Source organism: Fulmarus glacialis, unplaced genomic scaffold, assembly GCF_000690835.1.
Source record: "Fulmarus glacialis isolate BGI_N327 unplaced genomic scaffold, ASM69083v1 scaffold11393, whole genome shotgun sequence".
NCBI classification, from domain to species: Eukaryota; Metazoa; Chordata; class Aves; order Procellariiformes; family Procellariidae; genus Fulmarus; species Fulmarus glacialis.
In genome coordinates, this window is record NW_009203619.1 from 72,688 (window position 1) to 91,306 (window position 18,619).

The window sequence follows — 18,619 nt, forward strand, 5'->3', positions numbered from 1 at the left end:
GGGAAGTTAGACCACCAACCACGTATGCTTGTGGTGAAGATCTCTGTAATATTTGGGGAGGTGCTGCATTAAAAAGCTTCAACTTAACTTAAGCAATAAACACACTGCGTACCTTATAAGCTGGCATTTAACTGACCTTCTCTTCTGCTACCAGAGTAACAGTAACTCTCACTATCTCTGTTCTCCTACATCGTCGCAGGGAGTGGGCACAGGGCATGGGAGAGCCAGAGCCAGCAGCGCCTGCCTGGGCTCCATCTTGAGAACCTGACCGCTCCGCTGCACACATGGCTCTCTCCTAAGGTATGGGAGCAAACGCCAAATTCTGCTCTGTTACTTTTGCAAGGTGAAGAGAAGAGGGAGTACACAGGCAGAAGAGAAACAGTCAAAAACATTCATCATGGACATAGTTATGACCCAAAGAGAAACAGTACCTCTGCATTTAAACACAAAACAAGTGTTAACAAAAAAATAAAAATCATACATACCCTTCCCCAAAACCACTCACAACACCCTTCCCACCTGAAAAGATATAATGAACAGAAACGATGTCCAAAAAAACCCAAAACAAAAGAAATCTTTGTTAACAGACACAGTCCCTGAAGTTTTAAGACACAGTCTTGCTGTAGTCATACCACTTCATCTGACTCCAAACCATGTACTTCATAGAGAGTGTCCAAGATATTTAGCTGCTTTTCCATGGCTGGTAAGTAAATGTTGAGGTCCCTCTGCATTCCTTTGTAAAATGTTTCTTCCTGAGGATCACACTCCTCTACAGAGAGAGCTGCCACGAAGTCTTCGTACGTTGGAGCTGCCCTTAAAGCTAACTGGGAGAGGAACCAAAGCTTTTAGATTTGCAAAACAGAATTGGAAAACAAACCAAACTAAAGCCACAAAAAACTTCTGAGACATCCCTCTTTGCACTTAGATTGCATAGCTTTAATGTATTTATGTGTACATGCATATGTTAAGATTTTTAACTGTCAGGGAGACTAATATATATATAAATATTTTTATTATTATCTCTATGTAGATCCCCAGTTTAAGACATCTTCAGAGAGGCCTGATTTTTAGGAATTGAATTAAATACAAACCCCAAATAAAGTACAGTTTGTTAGGGGAGCTCCCAACCCAGTGTCACACATTTCAACATTGAAGTCCCATTCTCAAAACACTCTTTAGAAAGCTTTCCCCAATACATCAGTTTCTCCCAGATTGCCTGGATGAGACTCTTCATTCTTCTTTTATAATTTTAGTGATAATTTCCAGTGAGAGACACGAGGGGGAGCTGCCAGACTGGACAAAAATAAACCATTTCCTCTAGCCAGTATATTCTACTTCAACTGCCTAACACATTCTGCACTAACCCTTCTTGAATGCTCACATCCAAAGACGGATCAATCCTCAAAAAAGCAAACTCAAACCCTCGTTTCTTCATTTAATAGCCCTGCAAGACTGTGCTGAAAAACACATAATGAAAAAAACGTGCATGCAAGTGTGATCCGTCTGTTTTGGCTCCAAAAAGCAGATTCCACCCTGAAAGCCCAATACTGAACATAGTGATAACCACAGTCCTACACAGAAAATAAGGTTTGACAAGGGAATCTATTAATTTTAATGCTTGCAATTTTAACATGGCTTATTAATTACACACAACATAAGATGACATTAACAAGACCCCCAGCTCTATCAGCAATCAAGATAAATACTTACCGCAAAGACCCCGCGGACAACCCAACCATGGTGCTGCCGTAATGTTTTTCCATAAGCATTGTCTTAAAGGAAGAGAAGGAGGGGGGGGAAAAAAAAAAAAAAAAAAAAAAAAAAAACACAAAAGAAAAAAAAAAACAACCAATGAAACCTCACCAGAACTCTCAATCAAGAGATAGATATATGGCAGTTTTAAGTTTGCATCACAAAGAGAACTTAGAGCTTGGAAACGACTATTTAAGGATATATTCTTGCCACTGGATGCAAATAATGGCTCTTTCTGAGCACAAAAGTTATGACTGAAAGGAGATGACAGATTTGGGATTTCCGCATTGAGGTCTCAGCTCTGCTGACAAATCTCCTTCAACTCATCCACAGCAAGTAAGTATTCTAACAGACAGGAAGGCAAATGTAATTTTTATTTGACTAGCTGTGCTTCACAACTAACACTTCTTCTACTATCTAGTTCTCCGCTCAGTGCAAGTCTGAGAAAATAATATACAGGGTGAAAAAATCCTGCAACCCGATGGTTAGCCAGCCTCAGTCGAGGTGGTTAGCTCAGGCATTAACCAAGAACTCTCTCTTTACATCTGAGGGTCAAGTTTCAAGGGTCATTGGAACAGAAAGCACTGGGCCTTTATTAAAATAATCCTCAGCATCTCTGTTGTGAGTGCCCCTGAGCATAGCCTTTGACGAAGGCCCTTGTTATGTTCCTAGACAGCTCCACTCTCACATACAAAGCTTTCTATATACAAAGCCAAACATCTTTGAGCATATTTTCCCAGTCTTAGTTTGTCACTGTTGTCATTTCATATCCTTGCCCTTCAGTTGAATTTTTAAGTATCTGACATTGTATTATACTTTCCCTGAGCTGTTCACATTGAAGAAAGAGAACCAGTACATTTTGCTGCTTTAGGATATTTGCTCAAAAGACTGCAGACAGTTATTATTGGAAGAGTGTAAAAAAGTCAGTAAACACAGCCACAAGTTTTGCTGTAATATGAAGTACTCCTCATCTATCAGTCTGGGGAATGCAGCTTTTCTACCTTTACAGTAGGAGTGAGAATCTATGAGAAAAGCATACAGTAATAAGAGCAATGAAATAAGGAGAAAGAGTATTGTGCAGCAAACAGGACTGACAAGTCTATTCTCTGCCTTATCAGCAAATATAGGGGACATTAAAAACACCAGAAGCTGAAAGGTTTGCTTAGATTTAAATTCCAAGTAAAGACAAATCCCTTTAGAAAGCTGTTTGTTCCTCAGAAGATCACAAGAACCGGTGCATATTCCATTTTCTATTTTCATTTCATTAGCTTGATATTTGAGGTTGTAGAAAGAGAACATATACCCCATCTTTTCTTGAGATTCAAATAGCACAGTAAGTCCTAAATAAGAAACTGTAACAGTAAACCAAAGCTGCACTGGTGGTAACAGATATGGAAGAGCTTTTCAGGGGGAGAAAGGGAAGGAAGAAGTGAGAAAAAAACAGCAGCATGGCTCTGCTGCAGACACAGAGCAATTCAAGAAGTAATTCAGCGCTGAAGCCTTCAGACTCAGAAGATCAAGTAAGTGCCTTGACTTTTCATGGTGTTTAACATCCACATCTGGTAGCAGTGTATTTACAGTCCCACTTCCAAAAGCTGCTTACATACTTTGGTGTAGTAATTCTTTTTACTAATCCTATAGATGACTGTTTAGCTGTTTAAAAGAAGCTAAAAACCCCACCACCTTTAAAAAAAGCTGGTTTAAAGCTGCTTTAAAGGATTATCATAACATTAGACTGCGTGCATATAGAGAGGGTCTTATTCAGGAATAACCAAGTCAAGTCTAAGAGGGGTTTGTATTTTGTTTTATACTTGCCGTGGGCACTAGCCTGACTCGGTAAGTGTCAGAAATTGTGTACTTGGAAAAAATTCCTTCTTTTTTGTTACAAACTCCCTTCTAACTGATACGGGCAATTCACAGCCATACTGGCAAAGAGGTGATTTCAAAGAGCGATGGCCAATCTCACAAGAAACTAAAAAAATAACATGACAGCAACCATAAATTTGGGAGAACTCTCGCTGCAAACCAGTAGAGAAAATGGAATGAGACAAAGCACTTTTTTCCCTAAGATATGACTGTCTCCCCTGCCAAAAGTATGCCAATTAAAGGAATCTTTATCTGCTATTAAATCAACAGTCATCTAGTAATCTGCCTGAAGACGGCCATTTTCAAAAACTGCAATTTTCAAAAAAGTTATGTCTTGGAGATTACTTGCATCATTAGTCACCGAAGAAAAGAAAACACAAGTTCTAAACGAGGAGGAAAATAGCAAACTATGTAAATTCAGAAGCACATGAAGAATAAAGCAACTGGCACTTACTCAGAGCTGTTTGGATATTCTTTTCCCCATTCTTCACTTCTGTCAAAAACCCTTTCAAGAACTTCAAGCCTCTGTCAGGATGAGCCCGCAAAATAAAAAGAAACCATATTTATAACAAAGTAACCCAAAGTATAACAAAGCCCCCAAAGTTGCAATGCAACTCAGAAGTGCAATAAAACTCAGAATTAAGGCGCTATTTTCAATCTGAATAAAAAAAAATGCAGCCACCTCTTCCAGCCTCTCTCCTAGCCCAAGGAAAACCACTTTGCTAAAACATTTCTGCTTGCAGCCTGAAATCACCTGCCTGATGTTCTGGCCCAGCAGGATCAGTCACTCACTGTAACTTCACTTTTATGGGAAAAAAGGTTGCCTGCGACCGCTTTTTCAGGCCTTTTGGCAAAGTTGCAGTGATACAAGCACAGACAACACATGAATCTTGGACCTAGCCAGTTTGGATTGATGGAGCCTGTGGAAAGTAACCAGTTTGCTCCACGTACATAAGCTTGCACTGGTGAAAGGCCCCTCATTCCACCTTAGCGGCTCATAGTGTAAGTAGATACAAGGCCGTTACCTTTTCAGCCACAGGAGAGCCTCTGTAGCAGAGTTTCTAACTTGTGCTACGCCGGCATTCACCTCATGGAGCACTATCTTCTGAAGGGTATCAAACTCTTCTTTGTTGGTTATAAATTTCTGGTTTATTTTCTGGAGAAAAAACAAGAAGCTTTTAAGACCAAACAGTGGCCAGTCCTATAAATACCACCTATTTACCAGGGCTCTTCCCTGCAAAGAGATACCACAGATCCCCAACCACATCACACACTCCCCACGGCACGGCTGGCCTGCCACACTGGGCACGCTTTCCCAGGGCACAAACACGGACACATCTGGCTAGCCATCTGGCTAATGCAACCAAAAAAAAGCATCTCAGTCAAAGATTTACATGGAACCTACTATTTCTGTCTGACAAAATGCTTTTGGTTCACACGGCATCCTCCACACGGGTGGAAAGGAGTTAACTCAACCTGCTCTCTGAGCAAGGTCCCATTTGCCCCAAGCTTCAAGTACAAGCAAGACTGCCTTCTGACAACTGCTAAGCTGCAAATTCTCAATTACACCTAGCAGTCATCGGCATGCTTAAGCTTTGTAACTTATTCTAAAGTTTGTTGTACACAACTCCTCACAAAAATAAAAGGGAAAATATATGAGACCGTTAAACAGAGTCGTCTTCTAGACTAAAAGAACAGCTGCCTATCACTTGACAATAAATATTCAATTTTTTTTTTTTAATAGCATTCTTCCCTCTTGCTATTTTCAGTCTTTCAGTGGCTACCTTCAGCAAGATAAGTGCATATCTGCCTTACTTTGCACTAAGCAAATCTGAATGTACGCAATATTCCTTATCATACACTCAGGAGACATGTTTTGCTTTTCTTTTTTTTCCCCTCACTATGAATACATCTTGTCCCACAAGTAGCACTTCAAACCTTTTCAGACTTGGAGCTGGAAGGACTGTCAGAACGAGAACCAAAGCTGCAGGGTCTGCTCCGATCTGCTGTGAAGCTCCTTCTTAACGCACTAATTAGTTCCTACTTGTTTGAGAAAAGTTCCCCCCCCGCCCATTTTGTTTTACAGTCTAAAGTCAATATTGCTACCATCGCATCATGACTTACAACCTATTCAGCTCAGAATCAGAGTCATATTCATTAGGTTTAACAGATGTTTTACTTGGCAGTCAATCAAGTATTTTATAAGTTTGTGCACAACAGCTGGATTTATTAAACACAGCATGTACTGTAAGAACAGAATTAGGGGCATTTCAGCATTCTGATCTGACAGATGGTAACATTATCAAATATTAAATAGCCTTCCAGTATTGACTCCTATAACAAAGATCCTTGAGCTTTAGTACCTAAAACAGATATTTTGGTTTTTTTTAAAAAAAAAAAAACAAACAAACAGTGTTAGAAATAAGCTGTTACCTTGATGTTACCTACAAAATCCATTTTAACAGGGGCAAAAACAGTTGGTCCCAGCTTGTCTAGAAAAAAGAAGAGGCTATATTTTAAAATAGTGTCTTTTTCCACTCCTCATGTCTTAGTAATGATTAATTTCATTTACTCTCTTAACAATCCTTCTAAATGGCAGGAGAATACCAAACGAACGACGTAAATCGAAGTCTTTCTTTAGTGTAGAACCAATCCACCCCAGTTCATACAAGTGTTAAAATACACCGACCTACAATTTGGAAGTCTTCAAAAGGGTGCATGTTACAGGGTGCGTCCTCACATCTACTGTTAGATTCAGGGGCCAAGCATGTCGGGGGCTGCACTAGCTGGAGACAGAATCCTGCTTTTGGAAAAATCAAATAGCAACAATAGCTAGCACAGCTGATGGTGTGCTGTCAGCGGTATTAGATATGCAAGGCATTCCATGCTGTTCTTTTGAGGGTAAGAAATTGCTGTTCCAGATATACCCATAGATTTCCAGACAGCTTATACATGAGTTCCATCTAAATGAGAATGGATCCTCTACAAAGCGAAAGAGTAAGAAACATCTTCTGGTATCAGTCAAATTGATTCTGCTGATAGGAACTATTTCTATATCACTTCAGCAAAGAAACGAATTTTCCAGACCAACTGCTCCACCTTTTCTCACAGCTCGCAGCAGTGAAAAGGAGTTAGATGCACCCGCAGCGTGAAAAGAAAGAGCTGCTTACCCAGAACGGGCACAATTGCGTAACATGACTCCAGAAACTCTTCTGTTGGTATGCCCTCCTCATCCCGAAGTTCAATATCACTGAACCTGGTGTCCAGGACAAGCAGAAAAGATTGTTACCTTAACAACTCCTTTTGTGCAACTTCTGAAGACCAAATTACATTTCATGCCCACTTCACTTGCATAGAGGTAAAATTTACAGACATGGAACCACCAACATAGCTTTTGTTTCACTAGGTTAAAGTAAATGACTGCAGAAAATACACATTTTGTGGCGTGCAAGCAAGGCCTGTAATTATAACCAAGGAAAAAACCTCCCACTCCACTCTGTGCAGCCAATTCTACAAAGGATATCTTCTTCAATTACTGTGCTGTATGCAGTCTTGTTAAATAATCTCAGCAAATACAGCTTTACAGACAGAACAGACTTAAAAATGAGCCAATTAAAGGCTTAAAGTTTCAATAATCCTTGTAATTTACATCTGCAACATGTACTACCTATTGCTCATGACACTGAAGAAGGTAGGAGAATCATTTTCATTTCTGTCTTCCTCACGCAGAGTCAATCCACTTAAAGAATTAGTTTCTGACTGCAGCAACTTGTGGGCACCAAAGCTTTCTACAGCTTGCAGCTTGTTCTCTCCATCTTCTTTAATGCCTTACATTTATAGGAAACAGAAGAAAAACAAAAATAGAAAAAGAAAACAGCCACACATCCATATTGTTATTCCTGTTCCTTAAGACATGTCCTTTTTGAAGGAATGCACTTGGATATCTGGATCATACAAGCTTAAAAGCTTTCCCTGCCAACACCATGACTCTCACTACAGTTCCCCTGCTGTCAGGTGCTCAGACCACATTTCAACGAGTCCCCTCCCCATTTCTTTTAATCAGACAGACCAAGCAGCAGGCTCCAATGCAGGTGAGCCCACACATCCTCAGCAAGGACAGCAATATGAGAGAATAGCGTTGAAGAAGTGATTGGGTGCAGCAGGGAGCAGACTCATCTCCTTGAAAGAAAGATTACTTCTCACATGCTATAACCTTCCCAATGCTGATAAAGTGGCACAGTACATTTGCAAAAGCAAAAGAATAATAGTGGCTTGTTTGTTCCTTCTGATACGTAAGTAAACTGGCTGCTTAGACTGCTATGATATCAAAGGCTGCTATGTTCTCTCCAATTTATATGAGTATCTTTAAAGTTTCCCAGAAAAAGATCCAGTTGCCTCTTCCCCGCTGTGGTCTGTTTTATTTCTTCTTTGGGGTCAAGCGCATTTGTTTCACTGAGAGCACTACATGAGCACTTCCGAAGGAAGACAAAGTCTTAGACACCCAAAGAAAGGTCACATCCCATGCATGGTAAGACCTTCTGACCTCATGGAGAACTGCAGAGAACAAGTTAAGAAGCAAAAGTGATATATTCACAGCATCTGCAGGGCACAGGCCATGGCCACAGCACATCTTGCTGCCACACTGTCACACTAACATCCAAAATTTCTCAGGGAACACGTCTCTCCAGGAAAGGAATACTTTCAAAGGCCAGCGAGGATTTATAGACCTGAAGTGGAACTGAGCTTCTGGCTGAAGGGATCCAACTGCAAGGAACTATCTTCCTCTGAGCAAAGCCTGAAAACAAACTTGCAGCTTTCCCTTTTACTTGCAGAACCACTAAATAAGCCCAGTGTTGGGTGAAAAAAGAATCACTCGCACCCGGTAACAGCAATGAGACTCTACCCGTGCTCCTCAGGACAGAAAAAAATGGCCTCAGCCATCACTGATCATGCCTTACTCACAAGCAAAGTGACTCTGCTAAGGAACTAGAGTTTGAGGGATGTCACTGATCTGTCCTTCACCAAGACACACGGGATGGTGAACAGAGAAACAGCCCGAGTCCACAGTGATTCCACAGGAGTGCCATGCATAAAGCCTGGGGTCCCCTGAAACTCCAAACTCAAACACTGTAAGCATTGAATGACAAACAGAAATTTCTTATGGGACTTAAATGCTTGAGTGCTTTTAAAGATTGACTGCTCTTAATAGAGGAGAGAGGGAGAGAAGAGTACCTGAGACAGTGCAGAGCTCCTGGGCTCACAGGGAGCACCCAAATACAGCTATCAGCAAGACGGAGCCCCAGGCTGACTGGGTCAGCCCATCCCAGACGGATGGCTCTGCACATCCTATTCCACCCCGTACTGCCAGCAAAACTCTGCAACTCAGATGTGTGTACCCAAGAAGGGGTAGGCTTTTTTCTTTTTCTGCACAGGAACAGCCTCAGTAGCTAAACGATACCAACAACTTGAATTAGTTTCATCTCCTTGCTTTAGCAACGTATTCTTGAGATACTACGCTAAACGGTGACATATGCATGTTATTCTGCAGGGACTTACCACACTACACAACACCAATTACAGAAATGTGAAAAATTCCAAAGAGAACCCATGTAAGAGCAAAATCACCATGTTCATTAACTTGGGCTTAAAAACTTCAGCTGATTCACTGACTGCATATGTATGTTTTGGAATAATGGCCAGGCAGAGAAAGCTACTGTTCAAGAACAATACAGTCTATTTTACAGGATGAGCAGAAATCATATGTTACTTGTATAGACTTACCCAAATTAAGTTCAGCAGCCCTTAACAATATAGCTATGTTGGATGGAATTTTATACTGAATTAGTTCAACAGTGTTTTACTGAAGTCACACACAAATCTAAGTTTCATGCTATTGCTAAGGTAATGGAAGAAATAAGGTGCTTTCTAGTATGCTCTTAGTTGCACAGAAAGTGTTAATTTTCCATAAAGATTTGTCAGAGCAATCAAGAGCGACTACAAGGTCAACCCCTCCAAGACAGGCATACAAAGCTTCAATGCTCCCCATCTGACAGTGCAGCCCTACATACTATTCCCAGCGGAGGGCCTCTGGGAATAACATGTCTATCCACAGCGCAAGACGAGCCCAAGCTCTGCCAGGCTGTATTGTTATGCGCGTCAATCAGCATCTAGAGGAGCCGCCACTTGTCCAAAAAAGAATTTTTAATTTCCTTCCCCATTCAATCCCAAGTTAGCTATCAACAAGGGCAGGAGCTATGCTGGGAAGACTTGACAACAGGCAGATATCAGACTAAAATACACTAACACTTCCTCTCAAGCAAGATATCAGCACTCTCACAGGCAGCCTACACCTCCCTCCATTTACACTTAAAGAGTAATGATTTTGGATAAAAGAGGTGCATATATTTACCTGCCAAATCCTCTGATATGTGATCTTCAACAGAAACATCACTGCCCCCCTCATTTGTTTCCAGGTTTAAACATTCAAGACTTTTAATAAGGGTTTGCTCTTGATGGTTAATTTCTGCTTTTACAGAGCCATTTTCACAGGGGTTCAATTCCATCTGCCTGAAGAAAGGGAAAGAATAATGGTTAGTGTATAAAACATTGCTTGGTAAGCTTCTTCCTGTGAAAACACACAAATAACAATAAGAGAAAAATAGTTGACAGAAATTATAGTCTGTCACAGGCTGCTCTGAGCAAATGAACTTGTCTAAAATAACAAAAGAAACCAGGCAGCTCTTTGCAGCAATTAGGATTAACGATTCAACCTCAGTTTGCAGAGTTTGAATATATTTACAATGACCTTTATTAAAAAGAGATATAAAAAAAAAAAATACAATTGATTACAAAAAAGAAAATCACAGGCAGGTATTGTAGCTAAAAGAATAACCTCTTGTTAGTACTTTAAAATATATACCCTGGCCATCTACTCCACAAATCATAGCCTGCTCTCCATTAACGATTTTATGAGCTTATGGAGTGGAACCTAAGATGCAGGAAAAGCACTGAAGTGGGAGAGAGCTGGCTGGTGACTGACCAGTAAGTCACCAAGTGGATGGCTGAGAAGAATAAAAGGGAAAGGGCTGATAAAGAAGAGACATGAAGTGGGGTGAGCCAGCTCCCTTTTGTTGTGTCTCCTTCCAAGTACGCAGCTCAGAGCAATACAATTCTGCCTGCATCCAGTACTAGTAATATTAGAATAAAAATATGGAAAGAACAGACACTACCAAAAACAAATTAGAAAGAGATTGACAGTAAAGACTTTTATTATACCTTTCCGTTGAGGTGTGACTGGACAAGACAGAGTGCTTTATCTGTAAGATAAGTGGGGAGGGGGAATATTCTTTAAAGCAAGAAGACTGCATCATGCTTCTCAAGCTTCACATTTTATTAAAGCCAAGCTGGAGTCAGAAAAAAACCCGAAAAGCTAAGCATATGCTCACTAATTCTCTGACCTAGAGGCAGTATACAGACAAACGCGAAAAAAGGGCTACATTATTACACCATTAAAATATTGAAAAGACAAAAGAAAAAAGAAGAAAAAGAAAACCAGGAGACTTCTTTTAGAAGCTAGCTAGCAAGTGCCAAGTGAGACACGCATGTGGAAAAGAAACAAGGCAGTGAGTTTTCTTTGCAATTGTGTTTTCTTCACTTAAGAAAAAAATCATGAAAAAACAGAAGAAACTTGAGGCCAAATACCAGGTATGGTGAAGTAATCTCACTTCCCAGATGCAGTTGCAGGGACGCATCTACCTTCCTACATACACCTTAATCTGCTGTTTGCCAGAGATGCTGCAGTTTTACGTATGTAGTTTTGGATTCAGGATTCAAAAAAGTGCCCTTGTCATTAAAAAGATAAGCTCATCAGCTCCTGGTTGGCATATTACCACGATCCGATGCTGCAGTAGCTTAGAAGAGTAATAATTGCTGTGAGCTCCCACAATGGACCAACTTGTCATACAGCCAGGTGTTTTTTGAAACACCACTGTCTGCAGCTGGATCAAGTCCTGAAAGTTAGTGCTTAATAACTTTCACCTATCATTAAAAGTTAAGAGATTGGTCACTCCTTACTAAAAAATGGCCCTACCTCACTTGCAAACCACAAGAAATAGCAAAGTATGTCCAGTGGAGGACAACTAGCTATAATGTGGGTAAAAATGCATTCCCAACTTCTACAAATGCTACTTTACAAGAGGGTGCTTTACCATCCATGCCAAGACTGAGAGAAAAGGATACTGGCCATTACCTTGTTCGTTCTGAGAACTGCTAAATGTGGGGATCCAGGCGGGGTCTGATGCAATAACTCAGAAGTGAAGGCAGTATTTGCAATCTGCATACATTCTTCAAGAGTCTTCAGGAAGGTGTCACAGGTTGATTTTAACAGAGCTCCCATATCAATCCCGCTCTGTGGGAAGAAACCAATTGGAAGACATGGACTCACCACAGAAGATCAACTTTGAGCGACTAATGTCTAAAAGGCCCACAACTGCTACAGTCATGATTTCTGTTTAACATGAATTAAAATGCAGTGTGTCAGCTGCTCAAAGAACTGGCATCACATATTACTGGGGCTATGCCCCCTCACAGCATTACCCCTCTTGTCAGCCTCTCACTACCAGCAGCTCAGTATGCTTGCATTTTAAAAGCAATGCCTCTTAGTTATTTATCTCCGGTTTTAAAAGTGTATTAAATACTAAGCCTTGATGTATTCAACGGCATTCCAGAAGACACCACTGACAGGAGAAATGAAAAGTAAACAAATTAAATAAATACAGAATGATCTGCAGATAATAATTTCAAAAATCCCATGAACTACTGCATGATGATCCCATGAATTACTGCAACTGAAAAACAGGCAGAATGAAGCATCACATTGCCACAATACTCTTCATCTCTGCAAAATGCCGTTATTGATGCTGAAATGCTTTTAGCAATAAATCTTTCCAGTTAAATACCAGTAAGATCAGGGAAAGCAAGTTTCCCCCAGAAGCGTGACCTATGAGCTGGATAAACACCTCATTACTTGTTTGTGGTCAACACCTGTGAGCCGCAAGTTCTAACACTGCCTTTTAGTCATTTATACACTACATCATGCTTCTGCACTGTCTGTTAATTCACCATAATCAGTTTATCAGCTATCTTCACAGAGATGGTTTGCCCACACAAATGATTAACCTTCAGGTGTTTTGCCTGCCTGTCCTGCACCTGAGGACCCATCTCTCCAGTGGGAGGCATCCTGGAACTCCACACCAGCTTCTCTAGCAAGTGACGTATATCCCTTTTCGCACGTTTCTCTCTCAAAGCAAGGGGCAGATCACTGTCATTAGGAGACCCCTCTTAAATGAGGCTTCTTTGGCAAGGTTTGAAATTCTAACTTAAGCGAGGCTAATCAGGCAGTTCTTTCTAGCAATTTTGCTTTTTTGTGGCCTGCATTGTCTCTTGACCTTTTAAGGGTTTTGGTTGAGAACAGAAATGTTTTGCTGAGCAGGATATTAATGACTCTGGGGCAGACAAATGTGCACTTCTTGCAAGTTATCTTTTTTAAAAAAATCTTTTGCTTTGTTGATCCACACATGACCACCTACAGAGATGTTATTATCTAGATCACAGATATCATATCTCATCTCACCACTTGCTACCCCAACACAGGGAAAATTATTTGCAACAATGTAGTACTACTCCATTTAAACAAGAGCTGTTGTGTGGGTACATCATTTCCCACAGGTTCTCTGCAGAAAGAGGGTGCAGTACAAAGTAACTGTGAGTGTATACTTCATTAGCTAACCAGAAGAGTTCACAAGGCTTTACAGACACGGTCTACGCCAGAAATAGAGCTGTACCTCTGGTTCTGATACACCAGAAATGCTGGCTTCTTTTGTTTTATGCACTTGCTGAACAAGGAGGTTACAGTACAGTCTAAGTTCAGACATTTTAGTCTTCAAGGCTTCTGTGTTTTCAGTGAACTCTAAAAGTGAAACAAAAGAAGAGTTAAATTTATTGTATCCATCCTGCAGTACATGATTTTGGAAAGCTGCTGAAATAGTATTATCCAATCTAATTCAATCAATACTTCCTTATTTCAAAACATTTTCTACCAATTCAAAAAGATGAGCTGGATTGGCCATAAATTATGCTCCTGACAGGTAAAATACTGTTTCATTATTTGCAATCATAAACAGAAACAGTATGTTCCTAGACTTAGGACGCAAAGAAAAAGCAAGTACACAACACTTGACCTTAACAGGCCTTTTAAAGAGGACAAAACTTCTACATATCATATTTTTTGTTTTCACTAAGTAGTTTAAGGTGCAAACAATTACACTCTGAATTAAAAGATCAGGGTTCTGGGTAGAAAACACTGGAGGGAAAAGACGCATCCTGTCCAACACAAAGGGATTAATTTAATATATATCCTTGAATCATAGAATGGTTGAGGTTGGAAGGGACCTTCGGAGACCAGTCCTACTCCCCTGTTCAAAGCAGGGTCAGCCTGAGCATGTTGCTCAGGGCCATGTCTAGTCAGGTTTTGAACATTGCCAAGGATGGAGACTCCACAACCTCTCTGTGCAACCTGTTTCAGTGCTCCCTCATCCTCACAATATAAACATTTTTGCTTATGTCTCAATGGAGTTGCTTGTATCTGAATTTATGCCCATTTCCTCTTGTCCATTCACTGAGAAGAGCCTGGCTCCATCTTTTTATGCTCTCCCATCAGACATTTCCTTTAATCATCTAAGTGGCCCTTTGTTGGACTCACTCCAGCATGTCCATATGTTTCTTGTACTGGCGAGGGCAGAACTGAGCAGATATGACTAACAGTCAATCTGAGATTTTTCAGAAGTAATTTTTTGACATTAGAGTTGCAGAATTACAAAATAAATTAATTTGACTGTTAATAAGACTAACATGGTTTAGTTCTGCAAAAACATCAGTAGCTTTTCACTCTGTGCTACTGTACGTCAGTTTATAGATAGAACTTTGTTCTGCTTCTAGGCACTGTGCATCAGATCCCTACTTTGTGTAGGGCCCTACAGTAGCATCTTCTGCTCAGTTCTGACTCAGTTTGAACCGGTAGATGCAAAGCCTGGTGAAGATGCACATAAGGCTAACAGGAGAAGCGATTCCTCAGCTCAGGGAAAGGAAGTGCCCACCCGCCCTGCATTTGCTCAGGATCACTGATATATTAACAATAATTTGCTGTTTTCCCATCTTCTGCATGCTCATTGTGCTGGAGTTACACCAGGTTAAGGCATGAAGTCTCACACTGACTCATGAATAACACCACGCTTGTAAGCAAGAGGGGTTTTCACTGGGGTGAAAGTGAGATTGTTGGTGAAAGCAAAGAGGTAAGTGAATTAATTTTCATAGCCTGACCATGATCGGATTTCAGTTTCTGAATACCAGTATGCACATTTAAAACCAATTGCAAACCTTTCTTTTAATTGCCAAGGGATTCTTGAAGCGCACAAGACAGCCCAGTTAGAACATGGAAGGAAAGGGTCTGAGGAACTCCAAAGCTCAAGAGATACTGGTATGAGAGGCTGGGTCATCATACTAAGACAGTTGCACAAGGTGGGGGTCTTACCTTCATGCACAGTCTGCATCCCAGTAACCCGCAGCCAGGAGCTACTCACTCCTTGTACTTACAAAACCCACGTACTTACAAAAATCAGCACACGGTTTTCAAATGATTTATACATAGTGTATTTTAAGGAAAAGCCAAAGTTTTCAAATCCCCACACTGAGAGTTAACACCTGAGATTTCTAGCTAGAGTTCCCACATGGCTTGGCTTTTAGCAGCACCAAAGACCTGAAGCACAGGTTGGACACAGAGCTCAGGTATGGATTTTCTCATCTTTGTGTGTACATCTACTGGGGCAAGGATGGGGAAATAAAAGCAAACAGTATGTGCCGGCAAAAGGATGTTCTTGCCTTTTTCCTTCTGTGTCCTGCTGTCGGTCAGACAGGCTTTGGCAGTTCCTAGCGCAACCAGCCACTTTTGCCTTTCAACTGCATTTCTTGCCTTCAGATAGAAGTATTGTTCCCCTGGGATGATCAGGTCCATTCGTGTGTTATCTGCAGGATGAACTGGAAGCAACATAGATTTCAGACCAGTCCCTCAGCCCTTCCCAGCCCAACTGAATATCCCAACAGATATGTTAGGTGGCAGGTCAAACAGTAATGAAAGAGGAGGAATCTACAGCCCCAAACTTCCCCTGTTGCCATTTTATGACTTCTCTTCTGAGTTAGGGAATAGACAGGACACACACATATACAGCTGTGGGACAAAACACTATGAAAGGCAGTTTTGTGATCAGTACAGTATCATCTGGGAGCGTTTATGGAAAGCGCATCCTCTTCTAGCAAGCTTCTCTTTCAGGTTTCCAGCCCACAACTGAACCTCAAAGATGTGGCAAGTAATCCAATATGAGTGAGCAGACCTAGTACCGAAGTTTATTATTCATATTTCTAGCTTCAGCTTTGTGCTTATGAAGAGTCATTTGAAGCTGTGTGATGTTCCACCATGGCTCATGAAAAACAGTGACCCACCTGCATGTAGAATACCCATTATATTAGAGGCTTGCAGCTCTCTCAACATTTTCACAATACTATAGAATAAAAACTGGCATATAGATCAAGTTACTGAGTTACTACAAACACATACCAAAAAAATCAAGCCGCCAAATAGCTCTTGTGACCTGAAATCTCATCTTGAATGCAACATTATTGGACAAACTTTGTGCAGCTTCGTTACTGTGTCTTAGTTACCTTGAATTTCACACACGGCCATTTGGATGCTTCCCTTACAACCCTTCCAGGCATCTTCCTGAGAGTCATAATAGGACAGGATGCCACCACAGAGAAGAAACCATCGAGGCTGCCAGCCTGAAAAACAAAACTGCATTTCTCAGTTACTTCTCTCCCTGCAATTCCACCACCTCTCTCATTCAGGACTCACTGCAACTAAGGCCCCAAGGATTCTCAGTTCCCCCTGGAACATTAAACCCTTTGAAGTAGTAAGATTGAGGACAGGCCTAGACGTTGTACACCACAACCCCTGCCTGCTGGCAGCTACATGTCCTTTCTGCAGGCAGCTGGACCACAGCAGTATGTTCTTGAGATGCCATATGTCATTTTCAGTAGTTTTGCTAACACAGTGTCACTGACTCACTCTCTCTTCCAAAACCACCTTTTCAGTTCACCACGCCTCAACTCCTTCCATCACTCCTCAAACCACCTCTTCAAAAAGCTGTCTTGCCTTACGTGTCTTCCTCCCTTGCAGAAAGGGCTGGCAAAATTGTCTTGAAAAGCAATGGGCAAGAAACTCCTAAAAATGAAGAGAAGGAGGGGACAGAGGCGGATGTGTTGATTTCTGAACACCATCTTTCAATGAAGCAGTTCTCAACAGCTCTTGAAACTCCTGTGCTGTCCACATAAAAAGTAGTCTTGAATTAATGACTTGCACTTCTGGATACCTTCCCAGAGAATAACCAAAACACCAGGCTAGACCAAAACCAATAGTTCTGGGTACAATTTTGCCCACCCTGCTGCCCGACTTCAGAAGTAAATTACTCCTTTTGTTTTCTTCTTTTGGAAGTACTACAGCAGTATGAAAAGACAGAAACAAACAAGACATGACAGCCATCATTTATGTCTAATTAAAAACTACAAGCTCATTAACTTAAGAAGAAATGAGGCAGCAACGTCACTGGAGGAAAGCAGCTTTCATTACTGAGCTGCAACGAGCTTCCTCTGTCAGGACCAACGGAGCGAGATACCGAAGCTCCCACACTGTGCCAGCAAACCATCTCTGGGAAAAACACTTTGACAAGACCAGGTGGGCCACATGGCTCCCACGCGTTTTTGCAGAGGGGCCTCACTTCTGCCGTCCCCTGCACCGGGGCTCTGCCAACCAGCTCGGCACTGCAGGAGCCCAGGCTGGGCTTGGACCGATATCACGCTGGAGGAATGACTGCTCCTTACCCGCTAGGGACCGGTTCCTTAGGCTACTGCTGAAGCCAAGCCCAACTCAGTTTAAGGTTAGAAAGCCCTGAAGCCACAGGCTAATAGTAGGAGTATGGTTTGGGTTTTCTTGTTTGGTTGTTTTTTCAAACAAGCAATACCACGGCACCCAGGCCAACCTGGTTTATAGATTGCTGAACCTTGGGGGTGCCTGGAAAACAAATTAAACATAAATCCTTTTTCACACTCTTCCAGAGTTCTTCCATTATTTCCCAGAAGAATATAAAAACATTATAAATGCCAAAGTATTCTCAATATTTCTTTATTTTATATGAAGGGAAAAAAAACACAAGAATGAGAATTAAAAAAAAGAAAACAGCAAGACTGATTTTTATTTGTCTTGCCACCAAAATAAAGAAATTATCCTAAAAGTCACTATTGATATGGAGGAACTCACAAAAAAAGGAGGTGATTGTTCAGCAGAGAGCAGCAGTTAATTGCTTCAGACACTCAATGGCACAGAACCAATCCTTTAAATAATGCACAGCGCCACAGTCAATACATGCCTCTAATTCAGCCTGGAGATCCTGCTGCTGCACATGAATCATTTCAGCCATGGTCCTACAGCTTACAATTGCAGCTGATGCTCAACCAAATTGCATCCCATCAATCAAAGGCTGTGCAGTCAATTAGCCAACATACAAAGCACTCTGCCTCCATCACTTTGGAGGCTGGTTAAAAATATGTTATAAGTCAATATATTTTGCTGAGGTTTTTGTTTGGTTGGGTTTTTTGGTTCTGGGTCTTTTTTTTTGAGGGGGAAGCAGCAATTATCTGTCTTCCTTTGCAGAACCTAACTCTTCTTTATTAGATATGTATTAAAAAGACTATGATAGGCAATTGTTAACTAGGACAGCATGTATTTTCAGAACAGAATTGTTACACTAATAAAAATGCATTTTTGTAAAAGGAAATCAATTTAAAAAAAAAAAAAATCACAGCAAGGTTCTGTCAGAAGATGCACTAACCACCTGGT

At 41.0% G+C, this 18,619-nt stretch overlaps 1 protein-coding gene across 1 annotated transcript; it reads right to left on the reverse strand.

Moving 5' to 3' along the window:
• Positions 1-626: 626 nt before the first annotated feature.
• On the reverse strand, positions 627-18,200 carry PLEKHA8 (pleckstrin homology domain containing, family A (phosphoinositide binding specific) member 8). The gene is made up of 14 exons (XM_009574707.1): positions 18,146-18,200; positions 16,390-16,506; positions 15,553-15,708; positions 13,461-13,585; positions 11,867-12,025; positions 10,894-10,934; positions 10,028-10,185; positions 7,286-7,445; positions 6,789-6,874; positions 6,052-6,110; positions 4,644-4,774; positions 4,073-4,143; positions 1,711-1,772; positions 627-824 (listed from the first exon to the last, which is right to left on the reverse strand). Exons 1-14 carry the CDS (start codon positions 18,198-18,200, stop codon positions 627-629), a joined length of 1,578 nt encoding a protein of 525 aa, XP_009573002.1.
• Positions 18,201-18,619: the final 419 nt, after the last annotated feature.

Bases quoted from the DNA above. Each gene is read 5' to 3' on its own strand.
- PLEKHA8 (XM_009574707.1), bottom strand. From the start codon at position 18,200: ATGGCTGAAATGATTCATGTGCAGCAGCAGGATCTCCAGGCTGAATTA. The intron at 10,935-11,866 runs GTAATGGCCAGT...CTTATCTTACAG, and splicing joins CAGTTCTCAGAACGAACAAG to ATAAAGCACTCTGTCTTGTC. The intron at 10,186-10,893 runs GTATAATAAAAG...CCCTTTCTTCAG, and splicing joins AGTCACACCTCAACGGAAAG to GCAGATGGAATTGAACCCCT.